This window comes from Rattus norvegicus, chromosome 1 (genome assembly GCF_036323735.1).
Source record: "Rattus norvegicus strain BN/NHsdMcwi chromosome 1, GRCr8, whole genome shotgun sequence".
Taxonomy (NCBI): Eukaryota; Metazoa; Chordata; class Mammalia; order Rodentia; family Muridae; genus Rattus; species Rattus norvegicus.
In genome coordinates this window covers 207,756,870-207,781,177 of record NC_086019.1, presented here as the reverse complement: position 1 = coordinate 207,781,177, position 24,308 = coordinate 207,756,870, and the positions used below count along the sequence as shown (strand labels likewise).

The 24,308-nt window shown below is 50.9% G+C and overlaps 1 protein-coding gene across 6 annotated transcripts in view; it reads right to left on the bottom strand.

The window, feature by feature from the left end:
• Kcnq1 (potassium voltage-gated channel subfamily Q member 1) overlaps positions 1-24,308 on the bottom strand; it is a 332,940-nt gene that overhangs the window by 272,896 nt on the left and 35,736 nt on the right. For all 6 annotated transcript variants that reach the window (XM_039092713.2, XM_039092720.2, XM_039092725.2 and 3 more), the window contains exon 2: positions 17,261-17,351. In XM_039092713.2, coding sequence (XP_038948641.1) covers positions 17,261-17,351 — 91 coding nt within the window. The remainder of the gene's footprint in view (positions 1-17,260; positions 17,352-24,308) is intronic.

Genomic DNA, 24,308 nt, shown 5'->3' with positions numbered 1-24,308 from the left:
TGGCGAAATGGGTTCTTCAAAATTAAAGACTGCTTCCTGAACCATCCTGCTAAGAAGAATGAAAGACGAGCCCAGGAGAGGAAAGGCCTAAGCAATAACAGAGATCCCATGAAAGACAGTCATGGACACCATCCTCTCACTCAGCACAAAAGAGACACATAATGGTTAAAACAAACAGACCAACAGCAACAGCAGCAACACCCCATAGTCCTCTGCAAGAGCATCCAGTGCTCTTAACCATGAGCCATCTGTCCAGCACCCAGAGCAGACAATGACCATGTTGGCACCTAGGATGGTGATAGCAAAGTCAGAGCAGCCATCTTGCCAAAGGGAACTTGGCGACTTCTGAGCATGCAGTGCCCCCACTCAGGGGCAAGGAGGGAATTAGCAGCAAGCACCAGAGGCAAGCAACAGCTCCAGAGCCTGTGCGCAGTGCTTATGGCAGCTTTAATCATAATAACCAAGCCCTAGAGACGGCTCAGATGTCCATCAGCCTGTGGACGGGTAAACAAGCTGCAGTACATTTTATCCTTTCCAAATGAAAGGAGAATCAACCAGAACACAGACCAGAAGCAGACGGGCCTCAAGTGAGTCTGCAAAGTGATGGGAGCCAGACCTCAGGCTTCATGCTACAAGAGTCTCGTTCTCAGGGGGACAGGACGGTTCCCAGGTGCAGGTGCAGGGATGGGCTGTGGTACAGGGCGTGCAGAGCGTGTGAAGGAACTCAACTTGGCCTAGGAATTTGCCAGAACTCACTGAACCGGACATCTCACATGAGAGAGAGAGAGAGTTTTGCTACACACAACTTAAATCCCACAAAGCTAGAACTAAGACAAGAGAACAGAAAATGCACAAGAGAAGCCTAGGAGACGGGTGGGTCACTGGTTACTTTTAAAGAGTTGAAATAGAAGCTGGCAGGGTGGCTCAGTGGGTAGAGACATTTGTCCAACAGGCCTGGGACCTCGAGTTGGATCCTTGAATTCCACCTTGAAAGGAGGAAGGAGTAAAATAACTCTATAAAGTCTTCCTCTGACCTCTGCGTGTAGGTCGTGGCATTTATGTCTGTATGTATGTATGCATAGACAGCTACACACAATAATAATAAGTAAATAGAATTCTTTAAAATGTTTAAAACTGTAAGTGCTTAAAAAGAGAGACAAGCTAAGGTCTGGAGATTTTAAAAGGAATCACCTCTGCCACCACATTAGCTTGGCTGTCGGCACTCATCTACCAAGGCTTGGGAGTACTGTCAGTGCTGTCTCCAGCATGGCCACCAACCTTCCCTCAGCCTCCTCTCTCAGCCTCTTTGAATCCAGCCCAGTTGTGACTCCTTCAGCCATTTTTCTTGGAGGAGGCAGTCAAGTGACTTCTACGTCAGGCTTGCCTTACTGGACTCTGCACTTGTCACAAACTCTCAAGGGCAGCTGTGGCACAGTCATGCTCTGGGCCTGGCACCCAGGACATGGGTGCAGAGGACTGAAGGGGGTGACTATCACCCCACATTTATATTTTGGTCCCCAGTTGAGCGTGCATTATGCACTGTGCGAGCTGCACAGCGGCCAGGGGGCTCTGATGAACACAGAGAGTTCCAGGTCTCTGATATCTGCTTCTTCTGCCTCCCCTATACCCTTCTAGTTAATCCTCTAGTGACATCAGAATGGAGACCACTAGATGCAAAAACTACTACCCGTGTTGTGGTTCCTCCCCTGCTGAGGTCAGGCCGGGCCAGGAAGACTGCCCTCCGGTAGGACAGAGCTTCTTGGAGGCCAAAATCCAGAGCCAGCCTCTGGGTAAAGTTGGTCTCACTGCAAGCTGTGAACCAGCCTGATACCTCTGACCCTTGGTATATTACATTGGGTGACCCCTACTCTGACCTTGCTGAAGGTATCAGGATCCATGGCTCCTATTGGCTCACTTCTAGGCTCTGCTTGGTCACACCAGGGTCCTTGACAGAGCATGTGCTGGGTGTCAGGCGACTAGTCCCACACAGTCCCACATTCCACATGGTAGGGTGCACAGGGTCACATGAGTCTATGGCCCCATATACAACTCCTTACAGCCATGCCCCATAAGACATCCTGAGGCCTAACAGGACCCAGGCAGCTGGAGTGCTGAAGTGCACACAGGGCCTCTTTGTTTCTCCCCAGGTGCTGGGATGGAGGCCCACCCTCCTGGCAGCCATGTGGCATGGTTACTGGAAGTATCCCAGGACCTCAGAGAAGGTCCTTGGACTGGTAGACACTTTGCCTCCATCCTGTTTCTGTGATCCCCAAGGGTCATACATCACCTTGATGTTTCAGGTGGAAAACCAGGGCTCCAAGGTGCTCTCAAAAGCAGGCAGAGTAGAAAAGATATCAGATTGATGAGCAGAGTCAGCCAACAAGAAATGCCCTCCAGGTCCCCGGTCCGGGGATGTCCATCCTGGAGACAACATCTCAACACCCAAGCAGTCTGCCTTCCTTGTGATCTGACACCACTGACTCATGGTACCTCGACAAGGTGCCAGGGCCTGTGATGGCCACTACAGTGTGGAAGATCAAGGGGTTCAAAGTGAATATGGCTGTTGGAATCAGCCCTTCCTTGGGAAAGGGACTCTGGCACCTAGGCTGGAGACAGCCCTGTGATTAGGATACCTGGTTCTTCCGGGGCATCCTGTACTTGTCACCAAACATTCTCCAAAGTGCTGGCATTGGAGCCAGAACAGCTCACAGGAGTTGGGGAGCCCCTTTGTTCCTTCCAAATGTGGCCTCACTTTGCCCCAAGTCAAGAGTGGCACCTCCACATAAGGTGGGCCAGCTCTCTCTCCCTCTCCATCTCCCTCACTCCCTGCCCCCCTCTTTCTCTGTATGTGTACACATGCATGTGTACACATGCATGTATATCCCAAGTCCATCAGCCTATGTCCAGAGCCCGGTGTTCTCATGTGTGTTCAATGTTCTTCTGCATGCAAGCAAACACACTCTTCTCTCTCTCTCTCTCTCTCTCTCTCTCTCTCTCTCTCTCTCTCTCTCTCTCACACACACACACACACACACACACACACTCGTGCACGTGCAGTCAAAGAGTGATGGAATGAGACCCCCTTCAAGGGGGTCATTGAACCCAGTCAGCCTTCTCCTCCGTATACCTGCAAACCCTGTTTAAGAAAAATTTCCCCAAGGTATTGGCAAATTCCAAAGATGTCTTTCAGAGGCTGGCCATTGGAAGATGGGTAAATGTGTCCCCTTAGGACACCCCAACTACATCTACAAGTCTTAAAAAAGGGGGAATCCAAGCAGTTAGGGAAACATTTTGGTTACTCAGGAATTTTCTTTGTTCAATCTGTGATCATCTGAGTAAATGTAAGAGTGCAGTCGGTTACACAACAGATTTACGTATGCATGTGTCCCACCCGGTCTCTTACTTCCTCCTCACAGCCAAATGTGATTCTGATTGAGAATGTAAACCTGTCAGAATCAGTGAAAGCCTTCTCTAGACCCCTGAGTCAAGCCTAGTCCAGGTGCATGCCTACATGATGCGTGTAGGCAGTGACCTTCAGGAGAGTACACTCATATTCATGAAATAAATAATTCTCCCTTAAAAAAGAATCAAAATTAACAGAGCCGTGCCATGCCATTTAAATTCTGCTTACAACTTCTCACTGGGAGTAGTTGGGTGCAGATGGCTTCAGGGCAAAGCTCGTTAAACAAGGAAAGAGGAAAAATACCAACTTGCCTCAGCGAGAGTATCAGAAATATAAACAGTTTTGGCTAGAGAGACAGCTCAGTGCTTAAGAGCACTGGCTGTTCTTCTAAAGGACCCTGGTTCAATACCCAGCACCCACATGGTGGCTCACAAGCATCTGTAACTCCAGTTCCAGAGGACCCAATGCCCTTTTCTGACCTCTGCATGTACCAGGCATGTACGTAGCACACAGACATACCTGTAGGCAAAGCACTCATACACATAAAATAAATCTAAAATAAATTTGAAAAAGCTTGAACAACTCAGGTGCCTTGAAAACGGGCATTCAAGAAAGACACCTGGACACTGAGACCTGTAAGGCCTCTCTGTCAGAAATTAAGATTGAGGGGCAGGAAGATAGCTCAGTTGATAAAGGCCCCTGCCACCAAGACAACTCCTACAAATTGTCCTATGACCACCACAAACATGGTATGGCATGTGCGTGAGCACACACTAAATAAATAAATTTAAATTTTAGTAAAGACATAAATTAAGGATCAAAATGTGCTCATGTGTTACAAAGATGTGAAATTTCTCCCAAGCTGACCTCTAGGTTTGTATCCCCAATAAAACTCCACTCTGCTTCTTCATAAAAATGAGCAGGCTATTCCTAAAAGTTATGTGGACATGCAAAAGACCCAGAAATAGCCAGAACACTTAAAAAATGAGAGTGAACTGCACAAATGACTGTTTTTGCAGCCCTACCTTAATGCTAGTAAGCTCAGAGCTTGGCATCTCGGGACGACAGGTCAGTGACTCAGAACACTCTGGCAGACTCACACTCTTGTGGCACACTGGACTTTAAAAGGGATGGCGGAGACTCAGGAAGTAAAGAATATTCACTCCAGAAAATGCTACTAGACCAACTCAGCTTCCATATGAAGAAGTGTAGACTGCCAACAACATTCAGCACAAGGACATGGGAAGGACTCTCGACATACATTACCTAGGCAAGCACGAGGAGCTAAGTTTAGGTCCCCAGCGCCTATGTAAAACGCCAGGCATGGCTACATGTGAACTATGACCCCAGCACTAACAGACTGGTGCATCCTGGGGCCCTCTGGCCAGACTGTTCAGCTGCAACAGTGAGACCCACGTGCAGTGAGACACAAAAAAATAGAGAACAATAGAGAAGGATCCTAACAGCTGTCTACCTCTGGCTCCACAAACACCAGAATGGGTGAGCACCCCTATCATGTGTTCTCTCTCTCTCTCTCTCTCTCTCTCTCTCTCTCTCTCTCTCTCTCTCTCTCTCTCTCATACACACACACACACACTCCCATACAACGTATCACAAATCTAAAACTATAGAACCATAACAAAAAAAAAATCACGTCACACTTATACATGATTCTTAAGTATAAATTAAAAGGTAAGAATTAAAACAAAGGAAGATACAAATTTGATTTCATAAAATTGAAACTTTCTTTTTCTTGGAGTGCTAAGGAATGAAATTCGAGGCCTTGTGCACACTAGGCAAGTTCTGTAGAACTGGGTCACACTCCCAGCCCCACATGCTGTTTTTTGTTTGCTTGTTTGTTTGGTTTTTTGTTTTTAAATTGCTTTGTTAAATGAACAAGAAAGCAAGCCACAGTATGGAAGGAGATTGTGCAAACATCTAAGGGCTGTGCAAATGTCTGAGGTCAGGCCTGTCTTCATCTCCAGCTTTGGGAGCAACTGCTGTGTCCAGGGAACTGTCTGTTGTCAATATTAAGCAATGAGCAGGGATCAAGCCTCATCCGTAAGCAGTAAGCAGGAAGAGACACGGCCCTGGTAAAGAATGCGAATAACAACTGAGAGTGTAGCTCAGTTGATAGTGTGTCTGCCTAGCTTGTAGGAAGCCCTGGGTCTAATCTCCAACAGCACATAAACTGGAAGTGGCAGAGTAGGGCTGTAATCCCAGCACTGATGAGGTGGGGGCAGGGGCATCAGATTTTCAGCCTCATAGGGAGCTAGGGGATAGAACTGGAGGGATGAAGTGAGGAAGAAAGGAAGGAAAAAAAAGAAGGAAGGGAGGAAGAAAGGAAGGAAGGGAGGAAGGGATGGAGGGAGGGAGGAAGGGAAGGGAAAATAAATTTATCAGGAAAGAAGCCCCCGGGGCCTCCAGAGAGCCCCACAGTCCTCAGACACTGACCAGCTCTCACTCTGCAGAAGTAGGACTCCCGAGTCCACATGTGACAGTTAGTTCTCATCCAGGCTTCTCATGCTGATAGTTCCTGAATTAAATGTGCAAATGGAACGGGGCCCAAGGGCGGGGGCGTCCCACTCCCAGCAGGCTCAGATCCAAGCACAGTGTTCAAGCTGTGTATGTGCATGACTCCAGAGTACGTGCAGAACAGAGAGGTGCGTGTGTGCCTCCACACACATCTGTGCCTGTGCGGCGGTGTGTGTGTGTGTGTGTGTGTGTGTGTGTGTGTGTGTGTGTGTGTGTGTGTGTGCGCCCTTGAATGTGCACAGCACAACTCAGCATCCCAGCTGCACTAGGCTGCCTTTTCTCTCAACCTGCTATTTAGCACTCCTGAGCAAGCTTGGAAGCTATTGTTACCACTCACAGTTCCCAGCCTGTTTTGCAGACCACAAGTGCTGGGTCCACCTGCACTCAGCGCCCTGAGCCACATCTTCAGAGAAGAGCCTGTGTTATAAATACCCAAGAGAACACAAAGCCTTCACACCAGAGGCCAGGGTGTGCTTTCCCAAGCATCATCCACATGGGGGAGGAGAGCGTGGCCCCTGGTTGCCACGACCCTGAAGGTACTTGAGGACGTACTCCATTTCTCAAGCCCAGCAGTCCAGACACACTGAGATGGCCTCTAGGTCAGAGCACCTCCCACAGCTATTGAAGAGGCTGCCATAGCCTGGCCCCAGCCCCCGGGCCCCAGCCCCCAGTCCAAAAACTCTACTCGCTCCACCCAGAGATCCCAGCCGCCATGCAGCCTTGTCACCAGGAGACAGACAGTCTACTGGAAGCTGCTGCTGGAGCTTTCCTTCACCGGTCAGCTCAAAAAAGCAAGGGGCCAAGGGGCCTGGGTGCTCAAGTGTGCCTCTCGACCCTGAGAGGCTGCCCCTAGCCCCCTCCCTCCCTCCCACCTGCGAAGTCACACAATGACATGCTTCAATAGCACACAGCCTGGGCCTCTGGTTTTCGTTCTGAGTGACCCTGGGAGGCCAAGAACGTGATGGGAGCCCGTCTGAGTGTGATGCCCTGAGGGACACTCAGGCCCCCAGCCTGCGCCACTCAGGCAGACCGTTCATCCAGGCAGACAGCTGGCAGACTCCTCCACCAAGCTGTGCCCCTCAGCCATGAGGCCCTGCGGCTCATCCTCTTACCCCCAACACAGCCCCCAAGCAGCCCCCGGATGCCCCACTGCAGAGGGGGTGCCAGGGCGGCCTACACAGCCCACCCCACTATATTATGTCAGCTGTTAGCCTGCACTTAAAGCGAGGCGCTCCAGCTGGCCAGGGTCAGATGTAAAAAAACAAGGGCCTAACAAAACCCGGCCACCCCCCAGCTACTCTGAACTGGAGACCCCCACCGCATGCAGCACTCAGTGAGGAGGCTCTGTCCAGCCTCGGGCAGAGCATAAAGGAAACACCTGTCCCTGGCCGGCACACTCTAATCCCACTAAGCCCAAGTGGAGAACCACCCCCAGCAGGCAGCTCCCACCCAGGTCTGACTTTTGTCCTAGGCCTGAAGGAAAGATGGTGGAGAAGGCAGAGAAAGGAACCCACTGCTCTGACGAGTAGAAGCCTCCTTGCGCCTCAGCTAGACCCGGGGTACTGGAAACAGAGTGCCTGAGGATGACCCCCCCCCCACCCCAACACACACCCCTAGTTCCTGGAATCCGATAGGAACCTGCCTGCCTTAGGGTCCTTGGCTCCCACAGTTGCCCTCCTTTAGAAGGACAGGAGGCTCCCGTCACAGAAAGACCTTTCCTTCTGACATGGGAGCCCCACATAACACTGTCAGAAGCTGAGACCCCAAAGAACCACTGGGAGCCCCACACTTGGCCACCCAGGCTGATTTATCACTACTTACCAACCTGGAGCTGAGTCAGCACAATTGTTAGAGAAGGGCAGGGGGAACAGGGGGTGGAGAGAGGGAGTATAAGACCACCCAGATACCTGGAGGCCCTGGGAGGGGGGCCGGGAAACTATGTACACACTACACATGAGTCACACCCGCACTCATGCATACACACACACACACACACACACACACACACACACACACACACTCAGAGAGAGAGAGAGAGAGAGAGAGAGAGAGAGAGCGCTCGAGCGCAGTATCCTGATACTGTCCCAGTCTCCCCTTGCAAATCTCCTAACTGGCACAGGGATGGTAAGGTCCCCAGAAGGTAGATCTGGGGACTAAAACAGAACGGTAGAACTGGTGTGTGGGGTGGGGTGGGGTGGGGGTCCCTGGGGGTCCCTCCCACTGATTCTGTCTCCGTGACAAGATGCAGTAACTAGGAAACTAACCACATCCCCACAGGGAAACAGTGAGAGCTAGTGCAACACAGGCTTCTCCCCAGGTTCCCATACAGAGCTTGGGCCCTGTCACTAAGACTCAGCAACTGCCCAGTTGGAGAACAGGCCCTCCATCCACAACTCACACATTGTCTGCTGTATAAGCTGAGTTAGGGAAGGCCCTGGAGCCGAGTGGTCAGCACTCGGGGCAGCACATGTGTTGACCTCAAACCGAGGCCTCTCTGTCTATCCGAGGGGTCTTCTTGAGGCCATGAGAATCTGCTGGCAAGCACACTCCTTCCCTTCCCTCAGAGTCACCAGGAAAGGGTGTGAAGAAGAGCCTGAGGGGACAGGTCCTTCAGACCCAGGTAGGCCATGGCTTTCCACCTACAGAGCCACCCAAAGACATGCTCTGACCGCATTCACCATCCTGCCTAGGAGCCTCCGACTGACCCTCACATGCCACACAGCAAGGAAATAGGTTGTGTCCCTTCCAGGTGGTCCCCACCATGTCCTACTGTCCTCTCCTTCTGCCCCAGGGTTCTCAGGGTTTTATCTGGTTCTGAATAGATGTGCTGGTTTTCAGAGAGGACACAGACACCAGATCTGTGTCCTGCAGGATCCTCTACACTAAGGCCTAGGAGGCTCAGGAAATCTGGTGGCAACTGAGGATGCTGGCCTTCCTGCTCTTACAGTGTGCAGGCCTTGTAAAAGGAAGCCACTGCCTCCAGGGCAGGGCGATAGGTAGTTTAAACCCCATAAACCTGAGGACCTAGGATCCGTGGCTCCTAAACTGTGTCCATTGTGGTAGGGAAGGTCTGACCTGCCATTTCCACCCTCCCAGATGTGTCCCATGTATCCCAGCTTCAAAAATAAAAGCAACTTAGGGGAGGAAGAGAAAGGCCGTATTTTAGCTTACAATTCCAAGTTACGGTCCATTTTTGTGGGGAAGTCCAAGTGGGAACCTCGGCTAGCTGGTCACATCATGTCCAGAGTCGAGAGCAATGAATGCTCCCTCACTCGCTCGTGCCCAGCTTCAGTTCTCCACTGTTATTCTGAGCAGGAGGCCCCGCCATCCACAGTGGGCTGGGTCTTCCCACATCAATTAACTTAATTAAGACAACCACCCACAGACACACCCACAGACCTGCCCAATGCATACCACCCCTCACTGGGACTTTCTTTCCAGGCCATCCTAGGTTGTGTTGAGTTGGCCATTAAAGACAACCATGGTAGTTACAAGGGAGAGAGTCTTCTCTTCCAGGGACGCACACTGACTGGCTTTCTAAAGATAAGAGACAGGGAAATAGTCCCAGGGACTTTGGAAAACCCCACAAAATGTGTTTTCTAGAGAGAAAAAAGTGACACGGATGGAGTAGAGAAAACCACCTAGTGGCCCCAGGCAGAGCCATCTGAAGTGGCATGAACTGTCTTATGTGTCAATATGGAAGTTCAGAAGAAAGGCACTGTGAAACCAAAATAGCCACAAGCCACCCCGAGCCACAAACCCAGTGTGGGACAGTGCAGCACAGCTGTGCAGTCAGGACACGCTAGCACTGTGAGTACCATTTTAGTGCACACGCATCATTAGAAACCAGGAGGGTCAGGAGTTGAAGGCCATTCAAAGTTGCCAGGTGTGGTGGCACATGCCTCTAATCTCAGCGCTCAGGAGGCAGAAGCAGATAGACAGATTTCTTTGAGTTTGGAGCCAGTCTGAACTATACATTGTCTCAAAACAACAACAACAACATTAAAAACAATAATAAAATAAAGTACACCGGCAACCGTTATTCTGCAAGTTCTGAACAGAATGGGGGATTGGACAATTTTTTCAAAGGCCATAAAGCACATGCTGTGGGTTTCAAGGGCCACACAGTCTCTATCCTGGTTTGGAAAATAAACAAATAAAACCATAGAGGAGTCCACAAGACTGCCGACTGTGTGCTGCCGTGCCTTTCTTGGCCCCTAGCAGGCAGACAGGCAGGCTTTCAGCACTCCAGCCAACCCCTACATTCTCTAGCAGCTGAAATGGAGAAAACATTGGGATCCACCCACCATTCCTGCCCCAGCACATGGGCACCATAATAGCATGTGAAAGATACTGGGAAGGAGAAGGGCTCTAAAGAAAGGGCAGTTAGGAGGCAAGAGGCTTTGCTGCACCCCAACATAGCAGGCATTTCTTGAAATCTAGCAGGACCTATAAGCTGAGCCCAACTGTGTGACTTTTCTGCACAGCTCGGAGGCCTTGGGGTCCTTAGAAGCAGCCCAGCCCCATCCATTCACCTATGTGATCCCCCCCCCCCCAACTAGAGGTGACATCCTCCTACTTAGACTAAACCACAGAGCAGCTGTCTCCCTGGAAACAGGCACCGGCAATCCTAGAGAGTACCCCCAAGCTTCTGGATGCCCTCTGGGCTACAAACAGAGCTGAGTCCATGTCTGTTCCAATAGCCCTCCAGGGGCTACACGCAGGCGGCATGTGGCCTCCACGTCTACGGGACCCTGAGGTGTAAGTTCTGGGTGTGAACTTGAATCCCCTGCCCCATTAGCACACAGCCTGAAACGGTCAGGGCCAGCCGTTGGAGCTTCACAGACACTCTTCCTCAATGAATGTAGGAGAAAACAACTCAATCAAAAAAGGTGGGCATCTTGTAGGGAATCTCTTTTAAAGTGGAAAAGTGTCAGCTGGGACAACAGGAACCTTGTGTGCTGAAAACATAGGGGTAGTAAGTTCTGGTCCTGAGAGGGACACAATATCTCCTCAGAGGACTCAGGAGCCCAAGAGCGAGCTGGTAACACGACTGGGCACATGGTTAGCTGAATGGCTCTAAAGAGCCCTGAGAACTAGATTGCTCCAAACAGGGAGCTGGGGCCCCACAGGAAGACAGACCTTGGGCTTGGCGGTGGAAAACTCAAGCTGCCTGCTGGTCTCCTGACCTTGTGCAGCAGCAGCAGTGACTCAACCTGCAGACGTCTTCCCTCAGCTACAAACTAGTCTTCAGGGACAGGGACAGAGTGAGCATACTGACTCTCACGAGTGCAACTGACAGGTGTGGTATTAATGCCACCACAAGAGATAGAAGATAAGACACCAGGCCAGGCAGTGGGGCGACATGGCCAAATGCAGTACAAGCACCAACAGTGCACCAGGTACAACCCAAGGCGTGTCTCAGTGGACAAACAGGACACCCGCTGCGACTCAAAGCAGAAGAGAGAGGTCGATCGAAAGCTAAGAACAAGTTCTACGACAGACAATGAAAACAAACTAAACCAGAGCAAATCCTGGATGCAGCACTGAGACATGAAGCTAGGCGCTGAATTTAACACCAGTAAAGTCTCCACTGGCAGGAAAGGGTGTGAAAATGAATGCAAGAACATGTGAGGCCCTGCCGAGTGTGAACGAGGGTCTGGGACCTGGGGAGCTGACCCTGTTCCACTTGAAAGTGGGACCCAGCAAGGGCTGTTTTAAGGGCTTAGAGAGCCCACCGGATCTCATTTTGCCCCTGGGAAACTGAGGCCTGCCAAGAGAGTTACAGAAAGCTAGGGCGGGCCAGGAAGGGTCCAGCTGCAGGGAGGTGGGTCGCCCCTGCGGGGCCAGGGAGCCTCACAGTAAGGGAGGAAACTGGAGAGATGACCTCATCCCCCAGGCCTCCGGCCGCGCGGCTCACGGGTTTTAACCGCAGGCATGGCGGGACAGTTCCCTGGTATGCGGGCCATGGGGCTCATGGAGCTGGAGTTTGTGCTAGTACTTTTTCAGTGCAGCTGTCTTTGTGTGGGATTTGAAAACAAGCTGGGGTTTGAGAGACAAAAAACAGCCCTGCACCTGGGCCTGGCCAGGGTCTCCTATTGCAAGGAGGGGTGGGTGGGTTTGGCGGCGTGCATGCACATCCAGCAGACTTGCACGTACACGGCGTGCACACACATGTGCACCACGTCTACAGATGTACATACAGCTTGCTCTGGATTCAGAGGCCAGATTGGGGTGGGGGGGATGTCTTTCTTGGGGCCACAAACAAGTTTCAAGTCCAAGCACACCTACAACACTCCTGATCAAAGTTCTAGCCAGACCCTGGCCTGGCAGGGCCCAGATTTCTCCAAGAACAGTTTTTCAGACCCACAGAATATGCCTGGCTCAGCAGAATGCTTAATCCCTCGGAGGCCGCCTGGCTTCCTTGGCCCTGGCTGAGATAACAGGGCTCTGGCACCACGAAAGCCAGGCGCTGAGGCAGGAGTATCGGCGCTGGGGCTGGGGAACACAGCCTCGCGTGACTTCTTCTCCATCATTTACCCAATGTGCTCCCAGAATCCCTCACAGAGCTCCCTGCCCGGGGGCCCCGTGGGGCACCGCGGGCTGTGGTTTGGGCTCCTGCGCTCAGCACTCTGGGCCCAGCCCAAGGGCTGCCGGAATGTGCGTAACAAGAGCGCCACCTGGTGTCTCCATAGTCCGTCAGAGGCCGCCCTGTCCTTAGCCCCAAGACTGAAATAAGTCTTTGCTTTTAACAGAACTCCGATCCACAGCATGTAGCAGCTACGTTCTACACTGTGTCCCTCAGCCTGAGTCTCCAACAGTCATTCTCACCCCAGAGGCCTGGAATCCACAACCCTGAAATCTGCCTGGGCCTAGGCACATCCACCCTTCCGAGGCCATGAGTACACAACAACACACAACTCCTCCTTACCCTTTTACCAAACATCATGTCCTCTGGGAAGATATCACCATCCCATATGCAAGGCCCTTTGAGTCACACACTTCTTTACTGGTCCGGATATCCAGGCTGGACGCACACCTGTCTCACACCTACTATCCACAGCATCATCTGTGGTCATGACTCTGAAGTAAGCCACTAGACACAGTCAGCTCAAATCCTGGAAGGTATGGCCTCTGAAGGCTAGCATGTGAGGACACAGCTTAAGAACGTGTCAAAGTGGGGGACAGACAATGGCTCAACAGTTAAGAGCCCTTGCTACTCTGGCAGAGAGGTTCTAAGTTTGGTTGGGCATGCGTTTTGGAAAGTTCACAATTGTCTGCAACTCCATCCCCAAAGGATCTGCCATACCACCTTCTAGATTCTGTGGGTATTGTGTACACACACACACACACACACACACACACACACACACACACACACACACGGGGAGAGGGAGAAGAAGAGGAAGGAGAGGGGGAGGGAGGGAGGGAGGAAGAGAGGGGGGGAGGGAGGAGAGAAGCCAAGTGGGGAGGTTAAGACTGAAGCCAACCCTCATCCCTATACTTTACAGATGGAGAAAACTGAGGTTCAGGGGTGTTCTTGTATCCTTATGGGCCATGCCTGGGAATGAAACTTAAAAAGAAGGGGGAATGTATCCTAACCCATATATACATTCTGAGCAGCTGGGATGTTGAGCCTCCCTTGACTCAAGTGTGAAAGAGATGTGAGCCTGCTCAGAGAACCCTATCATCACATCCAGGTTGCCCAGAAAAGAGCAGAAGGGAGTTCTAGAAGAGAGTGTGCAGAGTTGCTCAGAGGTCAGTCCTAATAGTAAAGAAGCAGCCCTGCTGGGCATAGTGCTTGTGCAAAGGTCCTGAGGCAGTTGGGAGTGAGAGATGGGGAGGGAGGGCAGGTTTAGAGATTGGGGGTGGTGTTGCTTAAATGTGTGACACTCTGAGGACCGTGAGGGAGAGGTTGGAAATTATCACAAACCACCCAGGGAGTGTCTGGGACACTCAGGGTTTTGTTCTATAAAATCTCTTCTTAGCTGTTGTTGGGCAGGGAGGGTCCAGGGAATGAGAAGGGGACAAAAGAGGTAATGAGGTCATTGCCCTCACAGTGGTGGACAAAGAGCCACTTCTGGGAAGCAGAACAGACTTGGGAGGGGCTGCCTTGGGAGCGGGGACCTGCTCACACTGAGGGGAAGGGAAGGGGAGTGGACGAAAGGTCCCACCCACACCCGCCTTTGCTTTAGGGTTGATGGATCTACGTAAGCAATTCCAAAAGTAGCCACCAGATGGCAAACAGGCCCCCAGAAAGAGCCTGGCCTGAGGGAGGCAGCAGAGGCCACCAGGAAAGGAAGCCTAAACCAACAGTTACTGGGGTAGGAGTAACCACCCCAAGTCTGGAGCTACCAGATGAGAAATGAAGTAGGTGCATTCACAGGCTCACACATGTGAACATGTGCTGTCACATGAACATACAGTACTATCTACACTTAGGCATGAACATAGCTACACATGCAGATACACAATACAAGGTATACACACACATATACACACACACACATACATGCACGCACAAGGATACACAGAACCAAGCACAAAGCCAAATGTGGACATTACACATGTAAATGTCCACTCACACTCTCACACATGCTCAGACAAAACACCCACTTGCCTGAAGGCACAGCTGTATATAGGAATGTGTCCATTTGGGTACACATGGTACATGGGTACATGCATGGGTGAATACATTCGCATAAATGTATACATAGGTATGTGCTTGGGAGACCTCCCAGGAGAATGTTCTGACATCAGGGCCCTTCCTAGCATGAGAACTGTTTTGGCTCAGGGGCTCCAGACCAAGTCCCAGACCAAGGACTACAGAAACCTAGTTCTTTGGGAAGGAACCTGGGTCATTCCCCTCAGCAGTAACCAGGTGCTGTGTCCTCTCACAACATAGCCAGAGACTTGGCCTCATCTGTGTAGCAGTCACTTCTGTAGTGGGCAAGGCAACTATTCTGACAGGAATCTGTGGGGATATCCTCACACATAAAACTAAGGAATCCAGGGTCCTCTCACCCACCTTGGCTCTACATAAGGATACAAGGGTCATGTGAAATTCTCCAACCATATCTAAGAGCTCCAGGAGTCTGGGACTAAGGGGTGGCACCCAGGAAACTGAGGCTGCTCAGCTAACACATCACAAAGAGATACCAGCTAAGGTTTGATAGCATCTTTCCAGCCACATGGAACCAACTCAGGAACAGGCATACTGACTGGATGTTGTTTCCAGGAAAACCTGAGGCCCTGGTCCCAACTTGAAGCCCAGTGACCATAGGTATAGGAACCAGCACCTCTGTGAAATATGGGGCTAAGACCACATTGAAAAGTCCCAGAACCCCCAGTGAACGTGATTGTTGGGGGGAGGGTGGTAATGGGGGGAGGATGGGGAGGGGAAGTCCATATAGAAGGGGAGGGGAATGTTGGCCTGGAAACCGGGAAGGGGAATAACAATCGAAATGTAAATAAGAAATACTCAAGTTAATAAAGATAAAAAAAAAAAAAGTCCCAGAAAATTTCAGAAGAGAAGTCTCCCTCTAGTGACCATAACTTCCAATCACAGCTTGTGACTGTCTTAGGCACTGTTACCACATGCCTAAATGACAGTGACACCTTCACCCACAGAGGAAGGCACCACAGCCATGTGGGTATCTCCAACATAGTTAATACTTGGTGCCAGGTGTGCCCTGGATTGAATTAACTGACTATTGGGCTGGAAGTGGGGAACAAGAAGTTTGCTAGGGGCCCCTGAAATATGCTACAGAGCCCACTGTACAGGGTACAGGAGCCGGGCCAGATGAACCCTCCAGTGACCTGTAGAGAACTAGGTACTACCAGGCAAGCCTCATGGTTAATTTGGTCTACGGTGAAGACACACTTCCTATGCAGGGAAAAGTGGGGCATTGGGACTAGTGGCAGGGATGGAACGGAGCAGTGCCTGCCTCACGCTTTCCTGGAGTATCACACATGAATAAAACTTGGGGAAGGAGACATCACGTTCAGGCCGGAACCAGAGACCTCTATAACCCAGGAAAAGGGTATTTCCTATGGCTCAATATCTAGAAGTCATAAAGGAAAGATAAAGTTGACACATGAGAAATGAGTGTGGTCGAGCAGCCCTCACTGTGACTCAAGACAGCAGGACAAGCTGCCCAGTTGACAGAGGCTGTACATACATAGAACTGAGAAGTGCCTGAGAGCCGCTGTGCAGAAGGTGAAGGGCAGCTAAGTGTGGTCCTTGCTCCCTGTAAGGATCACAGGAGGGAAACACAAATGCACCCAAGCAGAAAGGCACTAACTAAGCTGCACCTTTCTGGGCTTTCCCGCCTGTCACCATCTTGTCCCCATAGTCCCAACCATGCTGCCCTCCACTCGTCTTCCCAGAAGCATCGTAGTTCTACAGCATTGCTTCTACAGGCCACATAGCCCCATGTCTGGCCCAACAGAGACTGGTGATACCCTCATGGCAACTGGCTCCAGGCTCTTGATTGCCCTACCAGAACAGGGTCTGACTCAGTTCCAATATCCAGCCCTGGCCCTGTTTCAGAGGCTCATATCTACCTGATCACACACAATGGAGTACCCTGAAGATGCAGTTGGCTTTTCACAGAGTTCGGGGTCACACAGGACAGTCCCCATGCCCTTCACAGAGTGTGGAATCCTAAAAACAGTCTCCAAGCCTCTCACAGGGCATGGCTCACATGGAACAACCCCCAACTCCTCATAGAGTGCAGCTGGATGCTGATATTTGAAAAGCGCTTTCCTTAAACCTTCCACCTGTTGCTCTATGCTGGGACAGGGCACATGGTGAGATGTCCCAGGTCTGGCCTGCAGAGGGGGAGACCCAAGAGGGAGACCCTGCAGAGAGGGAGACCAAGGTAGTTGTGGTGCTCACTAGGACGGCCATGATGGTCCTGCCAGAAATGATACATAGAAGTCTCCTGAGCTGATGGAAAGTGACTGAGTTAGACTCTGGGCCAAGACACTGGCAGGACCCAGGAGTCAGCAATAGCACACGCAAGAATCATTCAGCCCTAGGCATTGTTCCCCACCCCTCAGTGCCACTGCACGCATGTCTTCCTGTCCTCTCTCTGGGCCTAGGTCAGAAGTTCCCCATACAAAGGGGCCATTCTTCCTGCAGCTTCAACACATAGTCCAGGGACCTGACAGGCATGGATGCAGGGGGATTGCCCTATCTGATACCCCAGTAGCAAGGTGGTAGTGACCAGGGGTGGGTGATTCTACCCTACCCAGCCCTCCTCCACCTCTTCCACTTGTAGTGATGACATTTACTGATGGCCCTGGGTGCCTACATACCATCCAGAAGAGGGTCCCGGTGGCCAGAGCGGCATACTGCTCAATAGTGGACAGGACACTGAAGATGAGGCAGACCAGAACAATGAGGAAGCTGTGAGACAGGGGACATATGGTCAATGCCTGATCCAGCTTCCCTGCCACCTCCCTCTCACCCAACACCCCACATGCAAGATCTCTAGTGCTTGCAACCCCAGGTGTCCATCAGCTAATGTACCCATAGGATGGAAACCATTTACCATGTGAGGACTGATCCCAGATTGGTGTCTCAAAATATACTGACCTTGAAAATGCCACACTGTGCCATCTCAAGACCAGCCAATACACAGGAATGGTCCATAGCATAGGAGCCATGACTTTGGGGAAGGGGACAATGGATCAGGGTTTTCTAGAAGGCTCAATGGTCCAACCCCCAGTATATCCAAGAACCTTGGTGTTCTACTGAAGTTCAAAAAGTGCTATTTTTACAAACTGGAAGCCTTGATCCCCAGGAGTGCAGGGGGGTAGAGTCCCTTAGCCAATAAGGAGACCCAAGAAAGGAAAGCCAAGAACAGCCTGGACCTGTGCCCCGAGGACACCCAGAAGGCACAGCTTTTACATGGAGGACACAGTTGCTGCCTGCTCTGATTCCAAGGCACTGAGAAGATAACTTTTCCTTTCACTAAGCTCTCCATCTCTGGGTGTCACCTCCCAAGGTGGCCTTCAAAGTTTCTCCCACTTGGGGGTCAGGGTATTAGAAAGGGAGATGCTTTGGGGAGCATCAGAGACTCTCCATGCCCTCGTGGCATGCATGTTCTCAGGGATCAGAAAAGAGGTGGGAAGCTGACACACTGTCCCAGGGCCACAAGAGGAGCAAACTGAGAAGCCATACACACAGCTATCAGGGCCCCAGCACAGACCCCTGTCCTCAACAAGAAACCCACACACTTTCTACCAAGTCCATATCAGGTTTTTTCAGTATGTAAGGCCCAGACCACCAGCCTCAGCCTCAGCCTCAGCCTCCCAGAGGGCACACAGCAGCAGTAGCCTGACTCAGCCACAGAGTTTCCTGGGGAAGGCACAACTCAGGTCTCCCACTCCTCTTAAGTCTGACTTCATCCATTCCTGGCCTCTGCAGCCACCACTAGAGGCCTGAACACCGACAGACGCAGGTCATCTTTGGTCTAGTAGTGTTCCAGTGGTAGCCACGCTGATCGTTCGCCCGTGTCTGTCTCCTGGACTGTGCCTGCACGGCACTGAGCTATGGAGGCTCCTGTAAGCTGAACAAGCCACATCTCGCCCTCAGGAAGCCATTGCTCTTATGTGGACACAGAAAACAGTGGGTTAGGTAAGAGCCCCTCTGCATGCCATCCACCAATTAGACATCAATCCAGGCCTGCCCATCCAGGCCTACTAGAAGAGGCCTGATTCTTAGCCATGGATTCCCAGCTGCTTCCTGAGACTGCTGCGGCCTTTGGAGACTCAGTTCCTCACTGGCTTAGGCTCTGCCAGACTGACTCTTCACAGAGTGGGGCCTCACTAATCCGGGGTGTGTGTTGTTTTGATTTGCAGCAGGCAGGGAAGTAAGGTTGTGCTCATCTCTAGGCAATAGAGAGTAGTTGCCCCACCCCAGACCATCGGTTACACAGGGAGCCAGAGAGGGACTAGCATGAAACACAGCCTTTTCTGGCTGCCTCTCCACAGTGACATAGCCTAGCAGCCCCCACTTTAGATTCCTCACTGGCACGGTAGTAGCAGCTTAGATCCGCCCCTCATGAAACTGTGGGTTGTGACACAGTGCATATTCCTTATCATCTCAGCACCTAGAAGTGAGGGAGTGACTTTACCCCAAGGTCCTTGAGAAGCCCCCAAACCCCTTTGAGAAGCACCACCACACATGTAAAGATATGGTAAACAATGAGGCCAGATCCTGTCACCTGGCCACGGTTTGACAGAATAGCACCAGTCCCACAAGAATCAGACAGGTCACAGTGTCACCGTGCTAGACTCCAGCTCCTATTTCAGAGGGGACATTGGGGTTCCTGGAACTCCTGAGGTCACTCAGGTTGGATCACAGAGGTGACAATGATATCTCTTAATGGACTTTCAATTCTTTACTATGACAGGGGTGACTGCTTGGTCTTTCAAGCCTTCCAGAACCTCAGCTCCAAGGAATAGACCAGCTCTAGCACCTGAGGACCAGGAAGCTTATGTGTAACAAGGGAATGGAGATCTTCAAATAGACCACAGAGAGAGGAATGGCTGTCATAGGCCACTCTGTCCATGTCTACAGGGGGATCAGGGACCCAGGAGGGCAGCGGCAGCAGCTGCAGCCAGCAGGCAGACATTTTCAACAGCCTATAAGGAAGGTATCAAAACAAGGAGGCTATGTGGAAGGCCCCCTCCTCTCCAGCTACTCCCACATGGCAGTAGGAAGAGCCATGGACACACGGACCAATCCTGGGGTAGAGGTGCAGAGCAGATAAGTCCCCAGTGTAGACAGAAAACCACCTAGTGCTCCAGAAGGCTGGCAGGAGTTAAGCAACGCACCCACCAAAGACAGCCCATGCTGACCTGCCCAGGAACCTTGAAGTTGGGGACAATGGTGGCAATCTGCCCCCATGTGCTGGTTGCCTTTTGCCCTCGAGTATTCCAGAAGCTAAACAGTTCTTCAAATATTTGAACACATTGTGCTGCCCTAGAAAGGGTTATATAGCGTAGTTTATTTTTTTATCTACTCCTGATAAAAATGAATATAATCTTATTTGCTTCTTTATCTGTTCCTGCCCTGGGTGTGGCTGAGAGCTTCAGAGAGGCCGCACCAAGGGTCCCTGCCTTTGGGGAGATCATGAGCCAGATGCCCATGCTGCCCACTCCTTCCTCTGTAGGACAGTTGCCATCCCTCTACTCTACCTCCATAACCCAGAACCACAAAGTCAGGCTAAGATATGCTCTCCACACCCCCAGCAGAAGCAGGGGAAACTGAGGCCCAAGGAAATGACTGTGTCCCTGGACACAGACTAGCATGTTCACAAAAGGGTTCACTGTGCTGGGTATGAAACAGAAGGTTCTCAGGAACAATACCCGACTTGTTCCACTCTCTCCAAATCAAACTCATCGGCTGTGACCGCAGCCCAGCACTGAGGGACGTCCAATGCCTTATCGGACATCACTTCAATATCTCTGTGCCCCGGTCCCCTGGGAACCCAGAAGAACACGGCATCCAGCCAGCCCCATGTGGCTGCCCAGCAGAAGGCATGGGTGCACAAGAAACTGTCGGGAGCACAGACAGGCCAGCTATGGCAAACTTGGAGATCTCCTCCATACATGCTAGGTCCTTGGCCAGTAACTTATCTGTAAAAAGCCAAGGCTGGGCATAGACCCCTGAGCAGCCAGACCCACTCAGGCACAGGCCTGACATTTTCCCAGCCCACAGCACCTAATCATCCCATTGAGGAGGGCAATACTCTAAATGTGCAAATAGCAAAGGGGTCTATTCTAGAGAAAGGAACTGTCAGTCTAGCCACCAATGAATTTCCACCAACCCAAAACATGGTAATGAAATATCTCAAGAGACCTCAAGCCATTGTATCTGCATATATGATAATAGTATGAAGTGCCCTAAAACTGTTGTTAGACTGTGGTTGGAAGTACTATGCACAAAAGGCCACTCTACATAGGCAGAACTTAAGGACATTTGCTAAGATAAGCAAGGGATGAAACGACACACTTTTTAGGATTAGAGGCCCCTGGAGTCACCAGATCTGCAGAGACAGAAGGCAGGATGCAATGCCACAGGATAGGAACAGTTTTAGTCTAAAATGATAGAAAGTTCTGGAGGTGGATGGTGAGAACAGCTACATGTTCTGTGACTGAGCTTCATACTGCTGGCATAAGCACACAGACACAGTCAGTCCCTGTGTCTCACCATAACTAAAATAGACTTAAGAAAGAAAGCCAGGGGTCAGGGAGATGGCTCCCTGGCCAAGAGGGCTTGCTGCTCTCCCAGATGGTCAGAGTTTCAGTTCCCAACACCCATAATGGATGTCCCACAACTGCCTTTAACTCCAGCTTCAGGGACTCTGGTGCCCTTGTTGTTTGGCTTCTATGGGTGCACCCATGCATCCATGCACACATGCACATACAAATTATAAAAGAAAGAAAACCAAGCAAATGGATTTGATAATATTTGAGCTGGCTAAGTACACTGGCCATGGTCTGTAACTGAAGCTATCAACATCCATAGGCCCCTTGGGGGAGGCTGTCCACAGACCAATAAACGGTCAACTAAAAATCTAAGGTGCCAGGAGTCTGCATGCACAACACCCACAGACTAAATCCTGATGTGTGAGCCCTGAACCATGTGTAGAAGACTTTGCTATTGTTCCCCAGGGAGCCCCTTGGAAAGATTCCACACTAACCCTCACAATATTGTCTCTATTGTCTCAGTACCTGGGAAGGGAAGCCTAGAGAGGGACCCCACTCACTCACTGCTAACATGTACACCCTCATATCCACCTGGACTCCCAGCTGCCTGACTTCAGGTTGGATATAGACATGTCCCAGGATACTGGACTTCTAGAGGGTACAGCAGGCTTAGGGATATCCCAGAAAGGATCAGCCCATGGGGTGGTGCCAATAGAAACTATCAGCGGAATAGAGTTGGCAGGGGCTGGAAGATTTCAAGGCAGCCACTTGCTCAGGACAGCCTCTCCAATGTGCTGCTCAAGGTAGAGCCTAGGGCCAGGTTACCTCCTGAAGGAACACACTTCAGTGCATACTGAAAATCCGAGATATGCCAGAGGCTGATCAGTTTCCCTTATCTAGGCCCTGGGTGAAAGAAGTCCAGAGGAAAGGAGACACAGGGGAGTGATGGTTGGTCTCAGGATCAGCACACTTATGCATATTTAGGAGTCCCTGGATTGGAGACAACAAGATATAGGACATATTCAGGGCCACATGAACAGTGAGCTCAAGCTGGCTACATGGGCCACAATGCTCAGAATGTGAGAGCTACCTCATTATACATGCTATTCTGGGATACCTCACCTCCTCTATCTGAATGGCCACTTCCCATTCATTCAGATCCATTGGGTACCTTCTCAGAGGACAGTTGACCTTGACTTGGGGTATAGCAGATGGCCCAGGTTGGTGACCTCCCTCTCACATCATCAGTGGCAAGAGCTTTTGCTACATGAGGCCATGCCACAGGCTTCAAGGACATCTTTGAGGCCTTTGTGATCGTCACATAACCTACATCCAGCCACCTATCAACAGTGATTCTCAGATCATGAAATAATTCTTAAATACCAAAATCAGTTGGGCCAAAGCACATACTGATGCCACAGGCTTATGGGTGTTGCTCAACCTTTTGAGTCCTTGGCAGTATATCGTCATCTACAAAGTCTATACAGAACTGTGGGACTGACCAGCAAAAGGAAATCTTAAAAAGTTTTAAGTGACTTTATGATTTGTAGGGAACCACATTCATAGCTGTGTTGAGCCACACAAGGCCTGCAAGTTGTGGGTGAGAGGTGCTACATAAACTGGGGTAGACCCAAACCAGCTGTGCAGCCCATATACCTTAGACCTATACAAGGTCAGTCCTTGTCTGCATCCCTGAAGGGCCTGGTCTCAGTCTAGTGCCTTTGCCTATGGATAGAGCTCCCAGGCCTGAGATTCTCCTGGGCCAGCCACTGCCTACTTCTTGAGACTACACTGGCTCTAGACCCTTTGGAGGCCTGGCTCAGGCCATAGTTCATTTCATTAAAATGTCCTGGTAGGAAGTTCTATCAGTGGTGACTTTATCAGCCAGGAGGTAAGATTACCACTCTATTGTCTCAGGAACCCCTAAATGTACTGATCTGGCAAGTGCAAATCCATCAGGAGATTAACCTCAGCCCAGTACTGAGAGACCTGCCTCACCTCTCTGCACCAACTGACACTCTCGCCATGATCTAGCACAGAAACCCCAGAAAAACAGAACATTCACCTGGTTTGCAGAGCCCCCCAATCCCCATGTCTATGTACCCACTCCAGGGTTACAGGGTAGACACCCCCAGTGTACCTTGTGCCCTCACATCAAGGCAGCATCCTCAGTCATCTTAAGAGTCCTGAGAAATGAGTAGCCCTTCTTCCCAGGTATCTATGTCTGGCATCCTCCAGCCCACTGATTACTGGAAAACATCTGTTTCTAACAGAGAAACCCTTAGTCCCCAGTAGAGGGCCCATTGGCTAGCACACATCTGAAAGCCCAGCAGCAGGCCAAGGACACTGTGTGTGTTGAGTATTTGCTGGGCAACTGAGCAACTGTTAAGCTGAGAGGAAGTTTCAGACCCTCTTCCATGGGACCTGTTTGTCCACCTGCTCTGCCTGTTCAGCTCAGGCAGGCTCTTCCCAGCATCTGAATTGGGTCAGTGCAGGGGATAGGACAGAACCCATATCTGATGCCAGCTGAACCATTAGCGCTGGTCATGAGTAGATGAATGTCCTCAGTGGCTGTCTCCAGGTAACAGGTTCAAGGATGGTAGTACATCCTGTGTCTTACGTATGGCCAAGCACAGGCCTGATTGTTTAGGTCGCCCACCTTTGTCCTTCTGAAGGCTGCAGAGGCAGAAGTCACCAGGCCAGTAAGTCACTGGAACTCCGTAACCACCCTCCATTCAGCTAACCGCTAATTAGCAATCAGAACACCTGTTTTACATTGTGGAATCCCTTTCCAGGACACAGTGTCCTTGTCCCTCAACACCCAGAGCAGCACCTGGCATTAGACATCCCCTTTCTATATGTGGGACCCAGAGAAGTTTGACCCTTCCCAAGCCACTTGTCAGGCTAAGCAATATCCCCAAGCTTAGGTCCCACTCTAATAACACACGCCCACAGCTTGACACATAATATACTCCAGCTTTCAGAATCCTAAATTTACTCCAGCAGAGTCCCAAGAATAGGCAATGGTGTCACCACTATGCCCTCTCAGGGAACATCTTGGTCCTCCTCTTCTAGGTTAGCATTTGGATAGTGAAGACCATCCTTGGCAAGGGGTTTAAACCATCTGCTCTATCATTTGAGACCT